Source organism: Merops nubicus, unplaced genomic scaffold (assembly GCF_000691845.1).
Source record: "Merops nubicus isolate BGI_N331 unplaced genomic scaffold, ASM69184v1 scaffold41120, whole genome shotgun sequence".
Taxonomy (NCBI): Eukaryota; Metazoa; Chordata; class Aves; order Coraciiformes; family Meropidae; genus Merops; species Merops nubicus.
In genome coordinates, this window is record NW_008582926.1 from 40,351 (window position 1) to 56,216 (window position 15,866).

At 43.2% G+C, this 15,866-nt stretch overlaps 1 protein-coding gene across 1 annotated transcript in view; it reads right to left on the minus strand.

Moving 5' to 3' along the window:
• The window catches only part of PRIMA1 (proline rich membrane anchor 1), a gene marked incomplete at its 5' end in the record, with an annotated part of 42,261 nt that extends 32,894 nt beyond the window's left edge, over positions 1-9,367 (minus strand). Inside the window, one exon of the mRNA XM_008939102.1 lies at positions 9,217-9,367. Coding sequence (XP_008937350.1) covers positions 9,217-9,367 — 151 coding nt within the window. The remainder of the gene's footprint in view (positions 1-9,216) is intronic.
• Positions 9,368-15,866: the final 6,499 nt, after the last annotated feature.

Below are 15,866 nucleotides of genomic sequence, written 5' to 3' on the forward strand. Positions count from 1 at the left end.
TCACTTTTGAGCCTAAACCCAGTAACAAACTTCAGAGCTTGACACCCACTGGTCTCAAATCCAAAGTCTCTCTGTTTCAGATATGAATGGCTCATAGGGTAGTTGACTCTCTTGGGATCTCCCAACATGTCAGTGGCAGCAGGAGAAGCAGCACCCTGGACTCTTTTCACCATTCCCTGCAGGGTGGGCAAGATGGTCCCTTTGCAGGAGTCACAGTATGTCATCATCAAGTCTTCTGAAAGCTTATCCATATTCCAGCTCTTGCAGTGAAAAGGCATTCAAAGGAGAGATGATATAGGCTGAAATTCAAACACCTGAAACATGATTTCAAACTCTAAGCTCCTACATTGATGACCAGTCTTTCACCAGCAAATGATGAATAAGATACTTCAGGGCTGGCAGATTCAATCCCACAGAAAGATGACAGATTTTCTTGGTATAGTGTTCTATATATAGATTGAATTAAGGTCCAGAACTGCACAACTTCTTCAGGATAAGTGGTATTCGCATGAATGGTGCCATCAAAGTCACAGGCAATGAGATGTGAGTAAAATTCAGTGCTACTAGTATGACTAAATTATTATTTCTTAGATCCTTAGCAGCTTTTTAAAGAGCTCAGGAACCTCCAGATAGTAGCAAAGACTGGACAAGCCTCCTATCTTAGAGCTGAAACTTTCTCAAAATTATTGCCTCCAAGGAAGGCAGATGCAAGACCAGCTTCAGCCAACTGCAGTCAAGTTCCTTTTCCAACTTGTGGTCAGATTCACCTTAAGGGAAATAAAACTGGTGACCCACTCAGAGAAATATGGAACTAGAGTGTGAAATGCCAGGGATAAAACCAAAGTGCCCAAACCAGGGGCAAATTTAATTCTAATAAAAATAAAATTAAATTTACCAACTGATATATTTTCATGCAGTGTCCATAATATATAGAATACTTAAAATGACAATTAACAGACAGAGTCATTTTGCCATGCCAAATGTCCAACATAAAGTCCTCAGTCACCACTCAGAGTACATTTGTACTCTCTGAAAGCTAAAAAACAAGGTACAGGCTACCTTACAGTCACAAAAGCAAGCAAATTTGTTAGTGGTTGCTACCTGCACTTTCCTCAGGCTATACACAAGTCTGGACCTACAGGAGTAAGTGAAGTTTTGCAGAGATGCTGCTCACCACCACTCTCTACTGAAGTCTACGGCAGTAGGCAGCCAGTGCTGCAGAATTCTGCCACATAAAGCCAGGTAGAACACCTGCAGTCTGCCAAATCAAGTAATTTCCTTTGAGAGTGGCTATGAAATAAGATTATGCTCTGCTTCCAAAAGGAAAGAAAAATGTCTAGGGATGATTCAATAGAATCCGGTCCATTGGTAAAAGTCCAGTTTAATACCAGCAGTGCTCCGCGTAAAGGTCCAGCTTAATAGCAGCATTTGTCAAGGAACAGATTTTTGTGTAAAATATTTCTAACCAATGAACTGATGAAATATCAGCTCCATTTCAAAGACACTTCAAAATTATGAAATGGTTCATTTAATAACAATTAGGCTTTCACGATTTGCTGCTATATATATGTAGTTATAACGTGATATAATTTATTAGTGGAAGCATTAAATTGACTTGCATAATTATTAACGACACATTTTGGCAACAGCATCCATTACTAACCTATGTCTGTACTATATTAATGGGCACTGTACTCACTCTGGGACAACATCCCAAATGTCCACTGCTGCTTCCTTGATCTGCTATGTCAACTCGAAAATTACCTGTAAGCCACAGTTATACAGGCAGTGCAACACCTTTGTATCATGTTTACAACAAAGACAATTTGCAAAACCATTACAGGAACACACATTTCTGTGGGTCTGCTTTACCAAGGTCAGCTGCTTAGCCCTCCCTGCTAGAACAGCTTGTGCCAATTAAGATTTTACTTCTGACTTGTCCTAATGAGGCACAACTCCTTCTGCCACAGGCAGGGAAACCTACAATTACTTGTAAATCACCAGCCTCTGACTCATCAGTAACTTCACTGGAGATTTGTTATCTTCTTAATCAGTGAAATTGTAGGCATGTACAAATGGACCGCCATCCACGCAGGGAGTTAAGGTCTTCAGTTTATCCAAGTCCTTTTGCTTACAGAAAAAAAAATCAAAATTTCAAGCTGTTGGGGTATGCATTTCAGAGTAGAAAGCACTGTTCTACTTCGGAATCAGTTGAATATCTGATGCTTTTTATTTTTTTTTTTCAAAATTAGACAATGCTTTTAATCTATAGATAACAGAACTCCCACTGATTCCCGCACTGCAAAATCTGTCCTGAGGCTCTTACTTTTAAATACTTCAAAATGTATGAACAAGTGCATTTTCAAGAGAGTGGATTTTTCCATAATATGGACTTATTACTGCATGAAAAATTCAAAACAAATCTGCAAGGTCCCAGAGCAAGGGGGAATACTCATCACTTGCCCAAATAAAAATAAGACTTGGCAAAACATCTCAGAATTTATTTTGATTAAAAACTCTGAATTGGGAAAGCAATGGAAGTTGTGATCCACAGTGTGACCTAACCCGTGTTTTACAAAGACAAAGAGTTTACAACAGCCAACATAAGGAGATGTTAGGTGCACAAGTGATAGAAGAATCATATCATGAAAATATTAGCATGAACCCTTCCAGTCTCATGTGCTTTCTAGTCACTAATCCAGCTCTTTAAATTTAATATAACATCCCAGATGTCAAAACTATACCAAACTTCATATTTGATTGCTGCTTAAGAAATCCCCTCCCCTCCCTAAATTATTTTCTTATTTTGACTCCTAGGTGAGGACTTGTAACTTTTATTCCCATGCCAGAAATAACTGTGCTAAATGCAAAAAAAAAATCAGGATTTTATGTCTTCAGTGATAAAATGAGAGGTGCCTGCTGTACAGGGCAGGAAATCTAACAATTGCATTTCTGATTTAGATTAATAAATTCTGACTAAATCCCATCTTAGAAGCTTAATGACTTGTTTCACTGTGCTAATAGAGAAGGTAGTGTCTGTGATGTGAAAACACCACAATGGGGACCTGGGCTAGACTCTGCATGTGCCATCATCCATGACTCCAGGCTGTGAGGCTGGATTTCTATTTAGATTTGAAAGCTTCAAAATCCTACTGCCTTAGAGTCACAATCCCCCAGTAAAATGAAAGTGTATGTGAGAGAAGACAAGAATTGAATTTTAGCTTTGCTTTGTAAATTATAAACAATGCTCTCACACAAGACTGTAATTCACAGTATGACAGCTGTGTTACCAAAACTGAAAGGGCTTCCCTGTTTCAGCATTCTGCTTGCATTTAAAATATCACTGTCTAGACCAGACTTGTGGTAAAACAATATTCTCTCACAGTAGCTGTCATTACCATAAATGACTTGGTGTAGGAGACAATGTGCCCCCTGCCATTTTGGTGCTACTGTTGTTCTCTTCCATTACTGTTCAGTTTTGGTAGTCACCATGTTGTATGAAGTATGAAGGAAAACATCTTCCCCATCCTATAAAACAAAGACACCCCCATCCGTTTGCTAACAATTCCTTTGGGCATCAGCACCCGGGAGAAGTTAATCCAAGACTCCTAAATTGTGCCCAAATGTCTCAAAACTACTCAGAACTGGCCCTTCTGGCAGAAGGGTTGTAGGTAAAGGCTGGTCCTGACAGCTGAGCCCTTAAGGTCAGAACTGCATCTGCAGCAGCTGTTTGGAAAGGTGCAAAGCATTTCAAGACAAACAGGCTACCCAAAGGGAAACAATGTCAGAGCTCTCTGAGAAGCTCAACCCAGATCACAGCTGCTACACCAGACTGCCCACAGCAACTTCTTTGGCACCTCATGGTTTAAAACATGCGGTAGCCTCCAGGAGGATTTCAATTCAGTTTGCTATCACAACCTTCCCTAAACTCCCGGGGGACAATCATAGACCGCTGCCAAGGATAAAAAGCCTTCTGACACTGTGTAGACAAGCACATCAACATCCTTACCTATGTAGTACAAGAAGCAACGTGGTGAGCATCAGGGTCATGCTCAGCTCTCCTGCCCAAATGGCTATGTGGAGACAGTACTCAGCATGAGGCTCAAACTCATTCTCTGGGTCCACACTGTGTCACCCTGCCCATTCTACCACTGGGATTTAGGTCATAGAAAAGCCTAAGGGAAAAAAAAATTTTCCTTTAGTTCCCAGAGCCATACATTTTCTAGTTCTATAACAAGGTCTTGCTGTGAAAGACTATGCTGTCAACAGTCAGCAAGCTAAATCTGCAAATTTAAGTTGCTGTAAAACCTACTCAAAGTTTAAGAATTTTCAGAGTGTTCCTGTACTTCAGATTCCTGCCTATATGCACACAGTGTGACCATCTGTCCTAAAATATCTGTATGTCCCTAGCTTTCCTACTTGCACTGGAAGGGACTCTACATACTTTCTGAAATTAAGCTATACATCTGTGCTCATATAGGTGCCGAAATGTTGCACTGTTCTTGCAGTTGGTTGCTTTTATTTTTGGCATTTTCACCAGCCCAAATAATTAGTTAATTAGATGCACTATCTCCAAAGATAAAGGAAAAGATTTCACCTTGAAAACAAAATCATGCAATTTTGTATGGGAGCCTGGAGATTAGAATCCTTTGTGGTGATGCCATTCACTTTGGCTTTGCACTGACTTGATTTATCTCAACTGATAGCTGAGGGCAAACTTTCACTGAGGTCAGGAGTTGTAAAGACCTCACTGTGTACCTATGTGCAAGAGTCCAATGAATCAGAGGTTGGCTCATGCATCCAGACTCAAAAAACTTTTATTTAAGCTTCCTCCTCTAAATTTTAACTGAAGCAGTGTTTGACTGGACACTTCAATCATCCAGAGAGGGGACGGCTGTGCCATGGACTCTTCACACAATGCAGAAGATGGGTAGAACAGAGACAGCAAATGTTGCTAGCCAGCAACTAAGGAGTTCATGCTGAACACCCTTTCTCTTCCTTGTGCTATTTTGAAGAAGTCACTTCTGAAATGTTTTTTTTTTTTTCTCAAACCTTACACAGGTAAAAAATGATACTGACTGCAGTATATGTCTAGCTTTAACCCTTTCCTGTTTTAAAAGCCTAGCTTCTACTTCCAAACAAAGTGCCGCCTTCTTTGCAGTGCCCCTGGAGAAACCTGTGTGTCACAAAATATTTAAGAGTTGACAACAGCAGTATTTTAGAATTCAAAGGGTCAACATAATTTGAATTAGCTTAATCTCATGAGTCTGTGAATCTGGGTTAGAAATGCTGGCTAAGTAAGTACTCTGTCCACCTTGCCTTAGTCCTGCCTACAATACAGAGACAAGGAGGAAAGCAGATGTGGGGAAAAAAAGAAAACAGTTCATTAAAAGCCAGGTTCTAAGCATCTCTATCTCCTTCAGGTCATTACAGCCACACCCAGGGAACACACTGAATTTCACTGAAAGCTCCTTTTTTCTTTACTGTCAGCATCTAAGCCTAGTTGGCCTTAAGCCCCTCAGAGCCTCAGGAGCTTTCCCTTCACTTCATCAACAAGCAGTTTTCTAGGCACAGGTTAAAGAGCAGGCTGCTACTTGCATAAGGAGAGTTACTGCAGAAACATCAATATGCCAGACTGTCTGGAGGAACCACAGTTAGCTCAGCAACTGTGTCTCCTGACAGTCCCCACCATTTTGTCACAGTCCCCACTCTGTTAAAACTAACAGGGGCTGGAGCCCCTTTCCTACAGAGAAACAATATACACAGGGACCAGTGTGGGTGATCCTTGCCTTCATTTAGATACCATAAAGCAGATGGATTCACTGGGGCTCACGAGGAGTCCTCTGCTTAGCAAGGAGGCACATGGATATGCTACCATGAGGGAATGTGCCATGACACCTGCAGAGCGGATGCAGTGAAGGCATGAACACGGGTTGGAAGGGACATCAGAAATGCCAACGAGAAACATGAGAAAAGGAGCCCTGGGGTCACGGCTGAAGGAGGACAAAGGCAGTTTGTGTTTTCTCCCCTTTGGCCTGGAGTTCTGGTGGCAGAGGCGTTCTCTGGATTCACCAGTCCACAGTTTTGTTGTCCATATTTGGAAATATATGGGCCACATGATCTAACTTAATTTCCCATACTCATATTATTGAACTAATGATATACCTCCTCAGGGTGCAGTGAAACACACCTCACACATTCCTGTTGTAAATACATGACTGTAACAGTGAGGTGTCTCCTAAAGCCTGAAGAGTTGGTGTTTCTACCACCACCGATGTATTTAGACTGACTGCTAAGCTGTGTGTGATTCTACTCATTTTCTGTGGATGTAATTAGCTCACTGTCCCTCAGAGTAAACACAGCATTTTCCAGTTATTATACATGAATTCTGGAATTCACAACAATTAACTGATTTTCTGTAAATCTATCTACAGGAAGAAGAGCTAAAGATTTGTTGCTAGACCAACCTGTCAATACTAAAATGTCTAAAGAAACACTAAATGCACTGTAATCGCTCCTGAAAGTCCTCATATGTCCCCAAGCATAATAAAAACTTTACAGGGAGTCATTTAGCTGCTTATTAAACAGTTACTCAGTGCCATCCCATACATCCAAGGAGTTCACAAAACATTCAGGTGAGCCTGACAGAGAGGACACAAAGAGGGTTCCCTGCTTTTCCACAGCAGCAGCCAGAGATCAGACAGGACCTGTCAAAGAGCACTTGATGGCTTCATTTAGCAGATAACTGAGCTGTCAGTGTCTGTAGTAACTGGTTGGGCAGGAATTTTCTATCTATTGGCTCTAATCATCAGGCCCAAACCACAGTGGCTCTTTTAGAAAGATGGAGAGATGCTGTAAACCTCCAACAATGTTCAGTTTGATTGCAAATAAATAGAGCTTTTAAGGACAGCGTCTAGCAGGCTGCAGCTTTTGTGATTCACAAGCATCTTTAGGAAGTGCCTCATGGCATAGACTCTGTACCTTATAAAGGTAAAAAACTTGCAGCTCCTGGGCTGCTGCCTTTGTTTTTGCAGAGGTCCTTCCAGTACTTGACTTTAATCACTTAAAAAGTGCAAAGTGCAAGTATAGCATCAACCACTTAACAATAGTTTGTCTTGTCCCTTTACTGCCCTCTCCTCTGGCTGCTGTTTAAAAGCAGTCTCTATAACATCAATATTTAACTCAAGGCTTGCTCATTCTCACAAGGATGGGGATTGCTGTACATGTGGGCTACATCACAGTCCCTAGACAGCTGATAATAATGAAAGCATCTTTCAAGATGAGGCACTTGATTGCTACTCCAAAGCTTACTGAAGGAAGAATGTGCACTCTTATTTTTTTATTGCATTTGAAATGAAATAACTCCTTTAAATATTAGTCATCTGGATTTATATATCTCTTTTTTAGAACTAGATTCTCACCTGGCAAGCCAGCCTGAGTAAGCATCAGGCTATCCCAGTTGCAGGTGCATTTCATTTCCCTTTCCTCTTTTTGCAATGTGTGATGGATTTCTTTTTTTTTCTGATATGATTTCCTTCCCACTTGACAGGAGACAAATCCACGCTCTTCACCCAGCTGCCTGATGGCAGCCCGGGGAAGGGAAGAAGCTTGGCAACGGGGCCCTCCATCCAGCAGAGCTGAGCAGCAGTGCTGCTGCCTGTGCCAACACTGCTCTGCCACATCTCGTGGGCAAGAGCTGCTCCCTCAGGGCAACGGGTATCCCAGGTACAAGAAAACAGAGTGGAAAAGTACTTTATTTTCTGGCTGTGAGACAAAAGATCATGGGGATTTTCAATCTGACTGTCCATGACAATTTCCTGGGCATTGAAAGAGATTTTTCCTGCTAAAATACCCTTTCATCTCTGCTTTCCAAGCTGTCTTTGTAATTCCTTTCCCAGGTGTTTCACTGTTGTTTTTTTCCTGCCTTTGCATTAGATTTCTGCAGCGAGGCACAAATACAAAGCATGCTTCTGGCACAAAACACACTGCAAAATTCTGCTTGTCCTCTGCCTGGCTAAAAGCTGTGCAGAAGCCTTCCTCAAGTCTTCTGCACATCTGGAGACAACACTGATAAAGACAAACAGCCAAATGATGCTACCTAATGATTGCTTTTTCCTTGGGGGAAGTGGAAGTGCTGAGAAGGATGCTGGATATACTTCACAACACTGTTCCCAAGGGAGTTTATCTAAGCAGAGAGAAGAATTAATAGGCAGCCTTTTAGGGAGGTAGAAATTTGTGAACATATAGAAGCATTAAGGAGATTTGCTGAAATATCAAACAGCTGGGACCTAAAAGTGTCCATGCAGGGTGGAGGCCACATCCCTGCACCCAGCTAGGGCAGGTGGTGCTGGCGAGCTCCATCCCCACTGCAGAGGGACTGCCTCTCCAGGGACCACCCGCACAGCTCCAGAAAGGATCTCCAGAAAGATCCTGTGATCCCTGGTGCTCCAGAAAGCACCAGGGATCACAGGAATACTGGCCTGGAAGGAAGCTGGCAGAGCTAGCCAGTAGGAACTGCAGGCACAAGGTGTGACAAACATGGGGATGCACAGGTGGAAATTAGGAGGAACTTGGATGGGTTAGATAAGGCTCGGGAGCCCTGATTTTTATGAAGAGAAGTAGAGGAGTTTTAGCCTCTATGTGCATCAGTGGGAAAACTCTTCACTTGACATTGACTCCTGACCTGCATCTAACTTTTGTTACAGTTGTCAGCAACTTAAAACCAGTGAGCCTGACTATGGTAAACCAGTAGAGGTCCAGTGTCTTGAAGACAGCCAACCTGCAGGATGGCCTAAGCAGAGTGCTTGAATTTTTGCCTGCTTGTAAATGAATTTGTTTTGGACCACCCAGACCCCCCAAGATGCCCACCTGGTGAAACAGGAGGTCATGTAACTCAAGGGTACGCACAGTTCTGCGCCTTTATAGGAAAGCATCCTTCAGGGCTAGGGCATTAGGGAACCATTTGGAGCTAGGGAATAATATATAACACAATGAAAAGAGGGAATTTCCAAAATTCCAAAAGGCCGATGATTATTCATCGATCAGAAAACAGATCTCCATCTCCACTGAGAACACTTTTTCCTCCATTTGCTACATAGAAAATGTGAAACAAGCCAGCTGTGCCCTTTCTCACATCCTTTCTCCTTCCTTCTGTCCAGGCATTCCCATAGCTCCACCCTCCCTCGGTGCACCACGGCCACACCAGCAGCTACTTACTCGGCACCACTAGCAGCCTCGGGGGCGGCGGAGGTGGAGGAGGCGGTGGTAGCAGTGGAGGTGGCCTGCACCGGCAAATTTGCTGGCAGCTCTCTGGGACTTCCTCCCCTGCAGGCTTGGAACATGACCTCTGGGGCTCACCCTGAGTAATCTGTGAAGAAACAAGTCATTGCATGAGAGACAGAAAGAGTGAAGACTGACCTTCCGTTAATGTGTTTCTTGGACTTGAGTACCCGAGTGGCATCTCAGACCTGCACTGAGAACTGAGCTCATGTTCCTCACTAAGACCGATACAAAGATGTCCCCATTTTTTATATTTTATTCTTTTACTTAACACAGTACCTTCAAGACCTTTTTCCTTCTGTCAAATCTGTTTGAAAGTGGCCAGATGGTTTCTGAGTTATTGTGGGGTAAGGAGAAAGCGGACAATGGCAGACAATATGATTGCATAAGCCTTCTTTCCTTAGGAAAGCCATCTAGCAGCATGCATTATTCACAGGGTCATTGCTGCAAGCCAAAAAGAGCTAATAAAAATTACAAGACAGTTAGGGTCATGATTATGTTCATTTTCCTTATGGCAGAACTGAAAGCCAGAGGACATCTCTGCTCTGCTTCGCCAGCCTTGCTTTGATCTTGAAAGAACATTTCATGGAGCGTTTCACTTCCCACCAAGAGAAAAGGAAGCCTACATTTTCCTCATCTGCAGACCACAGCAATGACATGGTGAAAATGGAAATGCCACAAACTATGACTTGTAGCCTGCATAACATGCAGCGTCAGCTAGTAATAAAATTGAAGATGAGGCATTGCAGAACCCAAGTGTAGGCACTGTGGAACTCAGGTGTAGGCACTGCTTAGCCATAGACAAGGATTTAACCAGTACTGGTATACAATATATTCAGTAGCTTGATCTACGCATGACAAGGATCCTCTATTAACAGCCTATTTTTCTCATCATCAGTAGTATTTACATGACTAGGGATTTAATGAATACTCAGTGAGATTCCTAATCTAAAGCTACTAAATGGAGTAAGTCCTTGATGAAAAGGAAATTTGCTGAACATCACAGAAGCTTCTGAGAGGTGTTAATTTTAAAGGTCTGTAAGCCACCTCCTTTCAAATGGACTGATACTCAGATGGAAAATTCTGGACAGAGTTCTAAGGAGACAAAGCCTAAAAGGTGAATAAGCCTATTATCTAACATGCACTTTGAGTGTAGGATTAGACAACCACCAGGGACAGACAGTCTTGCTGAAGCTAAGAATAGTTGTGCTAGCATTCAGTTGTTGCCTTGTACAATCTGGTCTTGGACAGGTTATTGTCCTAATAGTTTTGGCCTAACATCTTCTTTACTTAACTCTTCCATGACATGTTGGCCATTACAAGGAGCACATCTCATGTCATGCTTTCTGATCTGTTTTAGGGAGGCCTCTTCTGCCTTTCTGCCTGTCCCCAGCATTATCCAGGGTTGCCTTCTTCCACTCCTCTCTCCTCCCCAAGCTTCACTTCCCTTCCCCTGCCACCTCTGGGCACAGAGTCTGTCCCCTCTCCCCTTTCAACCCTAACCCCCAGCCCCCAGCCCAGCCAGAGAACCTCTCCCACCACCCACAGCTGGGCACCAAGGGTGCTGTGCTGCCTCTTGGCTGCAAGAAAGCTGTACACAGTCATTTCATGTATTTCTGGCCCAAAAGAGAGATGTGGCTAATTAAAACAACATCACTGCACAAAGGACATGTTCGCATGCGTAGGAGGTTTCTAAATGCAGAAAGATGCATTACTCTGGCCTCAGGGAAATGGAGGTAGGTCTTTGTTGATTAAATATTAGAGAGAGAGGGAAGAATAGAAGAGGCTACGTGTAGCTGAGTTGGGAAGGACGGCTCGACACAGTACAAGTCAGAAGACTCAGTTCTTTAAACAGCTTGTCAAAGTCTATTACCAAACATGGTGAAAAACAAATTCAGTGTAAGTGCTTTCCAGCTTTCCTCTTTACCATCAGGTAACAGTAAGAGCATGGTTAAAGACCATCCCAAACAGCTTCCAGGAACTTACACAAACTCTCTGAACACTCTAATGAATCTAAGTGACGTGGCTTCATAATCCCTCATGGCGGGTAATAAATCTGTCTGCTAAGCAGGCTTATTTATTTTTCAAGTGAGTGACCTCAGGCAGCAGAATATCCTCCTTCAGCTCTTCCAGCACTGTCCACATGCTGGGTTGGGCTGCTAGGGACTCTCCCAAGAGAAGCCCCGTAGGACGAGTGCCCACTCCGTGCAGTGGCAGTGGCACACCTGGGTTACTCTTGGTTGCACTGGGATGACAACTTTTACTATGCTGACAGAGGAGGTAGGACAACATCTCTTCACTGGCCCCAGCAATTCATTAGGAAGCAACTACTAACTCCTAGCTACAATTAACATCCCCTTCATAGTTCCCTGGTTGCTGAGTCCTACGGCTGGCTACAATCTCACAGGAGCCAGTGCAGTGGGAGAGGAGAGAGACAGGGAAAAATAACATTGAGCAGACTTGGAGCCAGCTTCATTTGCAGACCAGAAGCAGCTTTGTGTATATAAGTCTGAAGACAGTACTGGTATGGAAAAGCTACACTGACTTATTGCTCTAACTTAATATCAACCAGGACCAAAGGCTTGCTCTGTCTTTTTTTAGAGCTATTGACTGCTTTTAAATCTCTGGAGACTCTCCTACCTTAGGTTGGTAATAGACTGTCCTCAGGAACCAGTGGATATTTTTCTCAATTAATTTGCAGACAAGATTAATCCTACACATGCCTAGCTACTCCTTGCTCCTGTGTGCTTTTAAAATATTATTTCTAAAAAAAAAAAAAGGCAAGAAGAAGATGCTTTGTCTTTCAGTACCTCAGCCTGAACCTTTACCAAAATTCCCCACAATCATTTTGAAAAAGTTAGAAAAGAAGTGACATTTAAAAGTATAGGCCTTATCATCTATTTGTTTCCCTTCTCTTGTCACCCATTAAACTGTCTGGTTGTTAGAAGATACCTGTAGCAACACAGATACTACCTTGACAGGGATTTGTCTTACAGGTTTAGTTTAAAATAACAAAGATATCATAAATTGGCTGAAATCTGGCAGGAAGAGGAAAGACCCGAATCAAGGTTGAGGATCTCGAGGAGGGGGAAAGTAGTCAAGGACTGCTGAAAGAAGATTAACTAACAGTAGCACGAATCAAGGAAAAAACCAAAAGACATTTGGCTCCTTTTCAAGAAAAAAATTCCCACTGTTGATTCTATTAGTCTTCTTATGAAGGGAATGAAGGCTATTACTTGTGCCTTCTACAGGTAAGCAGAACAAATCACTAGAAAATATGCTTTAGGGAACAATGTTGCTCCTGCAGAGGAGCATGAAATAAATTACTCCATGTTTCTTTCCTGCTGTCCGCAATTCAAGGTAAGCTGCCTTTACAGGAGATGGCAGGACTAAAAAAGGCATGTTCAAAGACTCTAACCTTTCTCTTGCCAGGTCTGCTAATTTGAGTCTAGCCTCAAACTTTACTGCTTGTTTGTTCTGCCTGACACTACCACAGCTTTGGAAGCACTTCACAGACAACGACTAACGAGACACCCACTGGGCTGCAAAACAGTTCGCAGCACAGAGCCTGCCTTGGCAAGGGGTCATTGCCAGAGATGGACCACACAGGGCTTCCACCCCTAGTTGTTAATTCTGCACCTTACACCCTTTCCTGCAGGGGCTGGAGATGCCATGAACATCTGTCTCTTCAGCCTGTCTAACACTTGGTAGCTTTTTGGTATGAGGCTTTCTTAACACGCTCAGCAGTTGGTCAGTTTGGACATGTATCTTTGCCTGGACTTCAAGCTGATGCCTTTTTTTGCCCCACTCTGAAAATACACAGAGTTGACTTTATGGATTTGTGCATTTGATATAGAATCATAGAATCATAGGGGTTGGAAGGGACCTCGACAGATCATCTAGTCCACCCCCCCTGCCAGAGCAGGACCACCTAGAGTACATCACACAGGAAGGCGTCCAGGCAGGGTTTGAATGACTCCAGTGAAGGAGACTCCACAACCTCTCTGGGCAGCCTGTTCCAGTGCTCCGTCACCCTCACAGTGAAAAAAATTTTCCTGATATTCATCTTGAACCTCCTATGCTCCAATTTGCACCCATTACCCCTTGTCCTATCATAGGTCATCACTGAAAAAAGCTTAATCCCATCTTCCTGACACTCACCCTTTACATATTTGTAAACATTGATGAGATCACCCCTCAGTCTCCTTTTCTCCAAGCTAAAGAGACCCAGCTCCCTCAGCCTTTCCTCATAAGGGAGATGCTCCACTCCCCTAATCATCTTTGTAGCCCTACGCTGGACTCTCTCCAGCAGTTCCCTGTCCTTCTTGAACTGAGGGGCCATATGAACATGCTTTGCAAAAAGGACAAATGTTTTTAAATATTCATGGAAATGAAAATCTGACCCACAAATGTACAGGGAAAAGCAAATAGAAGGCGGTAACTGGTGGTTTCTTTTGCAGTCTCTCTGCCGAAGTTTGTGCCTCTGGCTTATTTCTTTTCAATCCAAGATTTCCATCAGAAACAGCGGTCCTAGTCCTGCTCCGCATGGAGTGGAAGAATAAATCTGCATCTGGTCAGAGCTGTTTAGTATTTCAGTAGAGTCCCATGGGATTGCAGCAGTCCCTGAGCATGCTCTACAGAGTGGGAAGGGAAAAGAGGATTTATACAGTCCCCAGAGTGTGGCCCTCTTGTGACTTTTTGGATCAGGTAAAAGGAGGAAGCTTGAAAAGTGCAGTTGACTGAAAAGGCACAGAGACGTCTAAAAGCTTGCTAATGTGGCAAGAGCTTTGTCTCTTGAAGCAGTCTACAGAGATGAGATCTCAACACCGCTGTGTAAATCCCAAGACAGCTCTGCATAATTCACATCAGAGTTAATCCAGATCCATGTTTATGAAACCAGAAGAAATGTGACCCTGCTATTTATCATGACACTTACTGCTCTTTTTTTTAATTCTGTCAAAAGCCTCAGACAGTCATCCCTTTCTTCTTGTCACAGTGCTGGCTATGACTCTAATAAGACAAGACTGGGGGGGTTGTTTTGCTTTTAATAAGATAAATGCTTCTCCTCTGATTAGCATCTGACTGATTCTCTTAAGTGCCTCCAGGCAGAGCCTGAGGAGGGAATGCAGAGATGTGGGTGGGAAGGCCACGCTACACATAAGCCATTGCAGGGATGAATGGGTGAAGAGGGGTTGGGAGAAGATATGTGAGAAAACACGATACCTGCTATAGATGGAGCAGGGGCAAGATAGTGACATGACACGACATTACTGAATTAGTCAAGGAGACCATGGCTTGTAGGACTTTGAAGATAACAGTGAGGATTATGACTCAACATGAGGAAAGGAGTCATGGGAGGGATTCAAAGATGAGGGAGTGTTGATGACAGAAAGGCTGGCATGCTGGTGGGCACTCCATACCTGCCTTTCACATTGGCACCTGCTGATGGGAGCCTTAGATACATCCTACTTTCGGGATAGCTGGAAAAAAGCTTGAGTATAAGCTGATGTATTTATTGACCTTCCAACAACAGGCAATAGCATAAGTACAGTTGATGAATGAGACAACAAAACTTCCAAATTATTGCAAGGAAAGACTGGGTCTCTTGGCTTTTGCATTTTCTCAGTGCCTGTTTCAACTCTTACAAATGCAATAATTTTTGAAAGACTGGCTTAGATCATCTGAGTAGTTTGCCAGAAAGATGTTTATGCAAGGGTTTTGTTGTTGTTGTTGTTTGGTTTTTTTTTGTCTGCTTGATTGGCTGACTGATTACAGGAGAGAGTTTGCAGAAAGCATCTCTGTCTATACAACTGAGCATCCCTTAAAAACGCAGTTAGAGTTTTAACTTAAGCTTAGCTACCTGCTCTTTGAGCAGGACAGTAGGAAGGTAGCACTAGCAGAGATTTTTTACGATGGGGACATTGGTTTAAAGGGGGTTGTTTTCATTGTATTTCTGTGTTTTAATCAGTAAGGAGCACAAATCCTCTTTGTCATTCACAGCAAGAGACAAGATGCTAAACCAAACAACAACGCTTTAATCTCTTGCGAGTCACCAAGTTTAGAACAGGGCGTAAAAGACGTGGAGTCTCCTCTGTGTTTTATCCAAGAAAGAAACTGTAACTGTTCTGTTCTTGAACAGCACTTGGCTGGCTCATCAATCACTCCTCTGAAGACACGTATTATAAATAAACTTTAAAATATCAAAGTGACGCATTTGAGTTGAGCTTCGCTGCCGTTCTGATTCTCCAAACCGGATGGGCGCTCTCCCTCACCGTGTACTAATTTCTCCCAGTCCATTTTGCTGGTCACCCCACATCACAATCAAGGTCACACAACATCACAGCGCCGGAGTTGGCAAAAGCTGATTCAGCCCTTCACCCAGAGAATCCTCAATTCGCAACCGACACCGAAAACGCACGGCAAAACATGACCAAAATTAGACCGCGGGAGCCTCGCTCCGTACATCGCTTCCTTCTGTGCATCCTGCCACCTACAGCAAAACGCGTTCGCGAACCCTTCGGCTGCGGGCGCGCCGAAGAAAGTCAAGCACACCCCGCTCAGCCCGACCGCGGCGAGCGCCGTGCTCC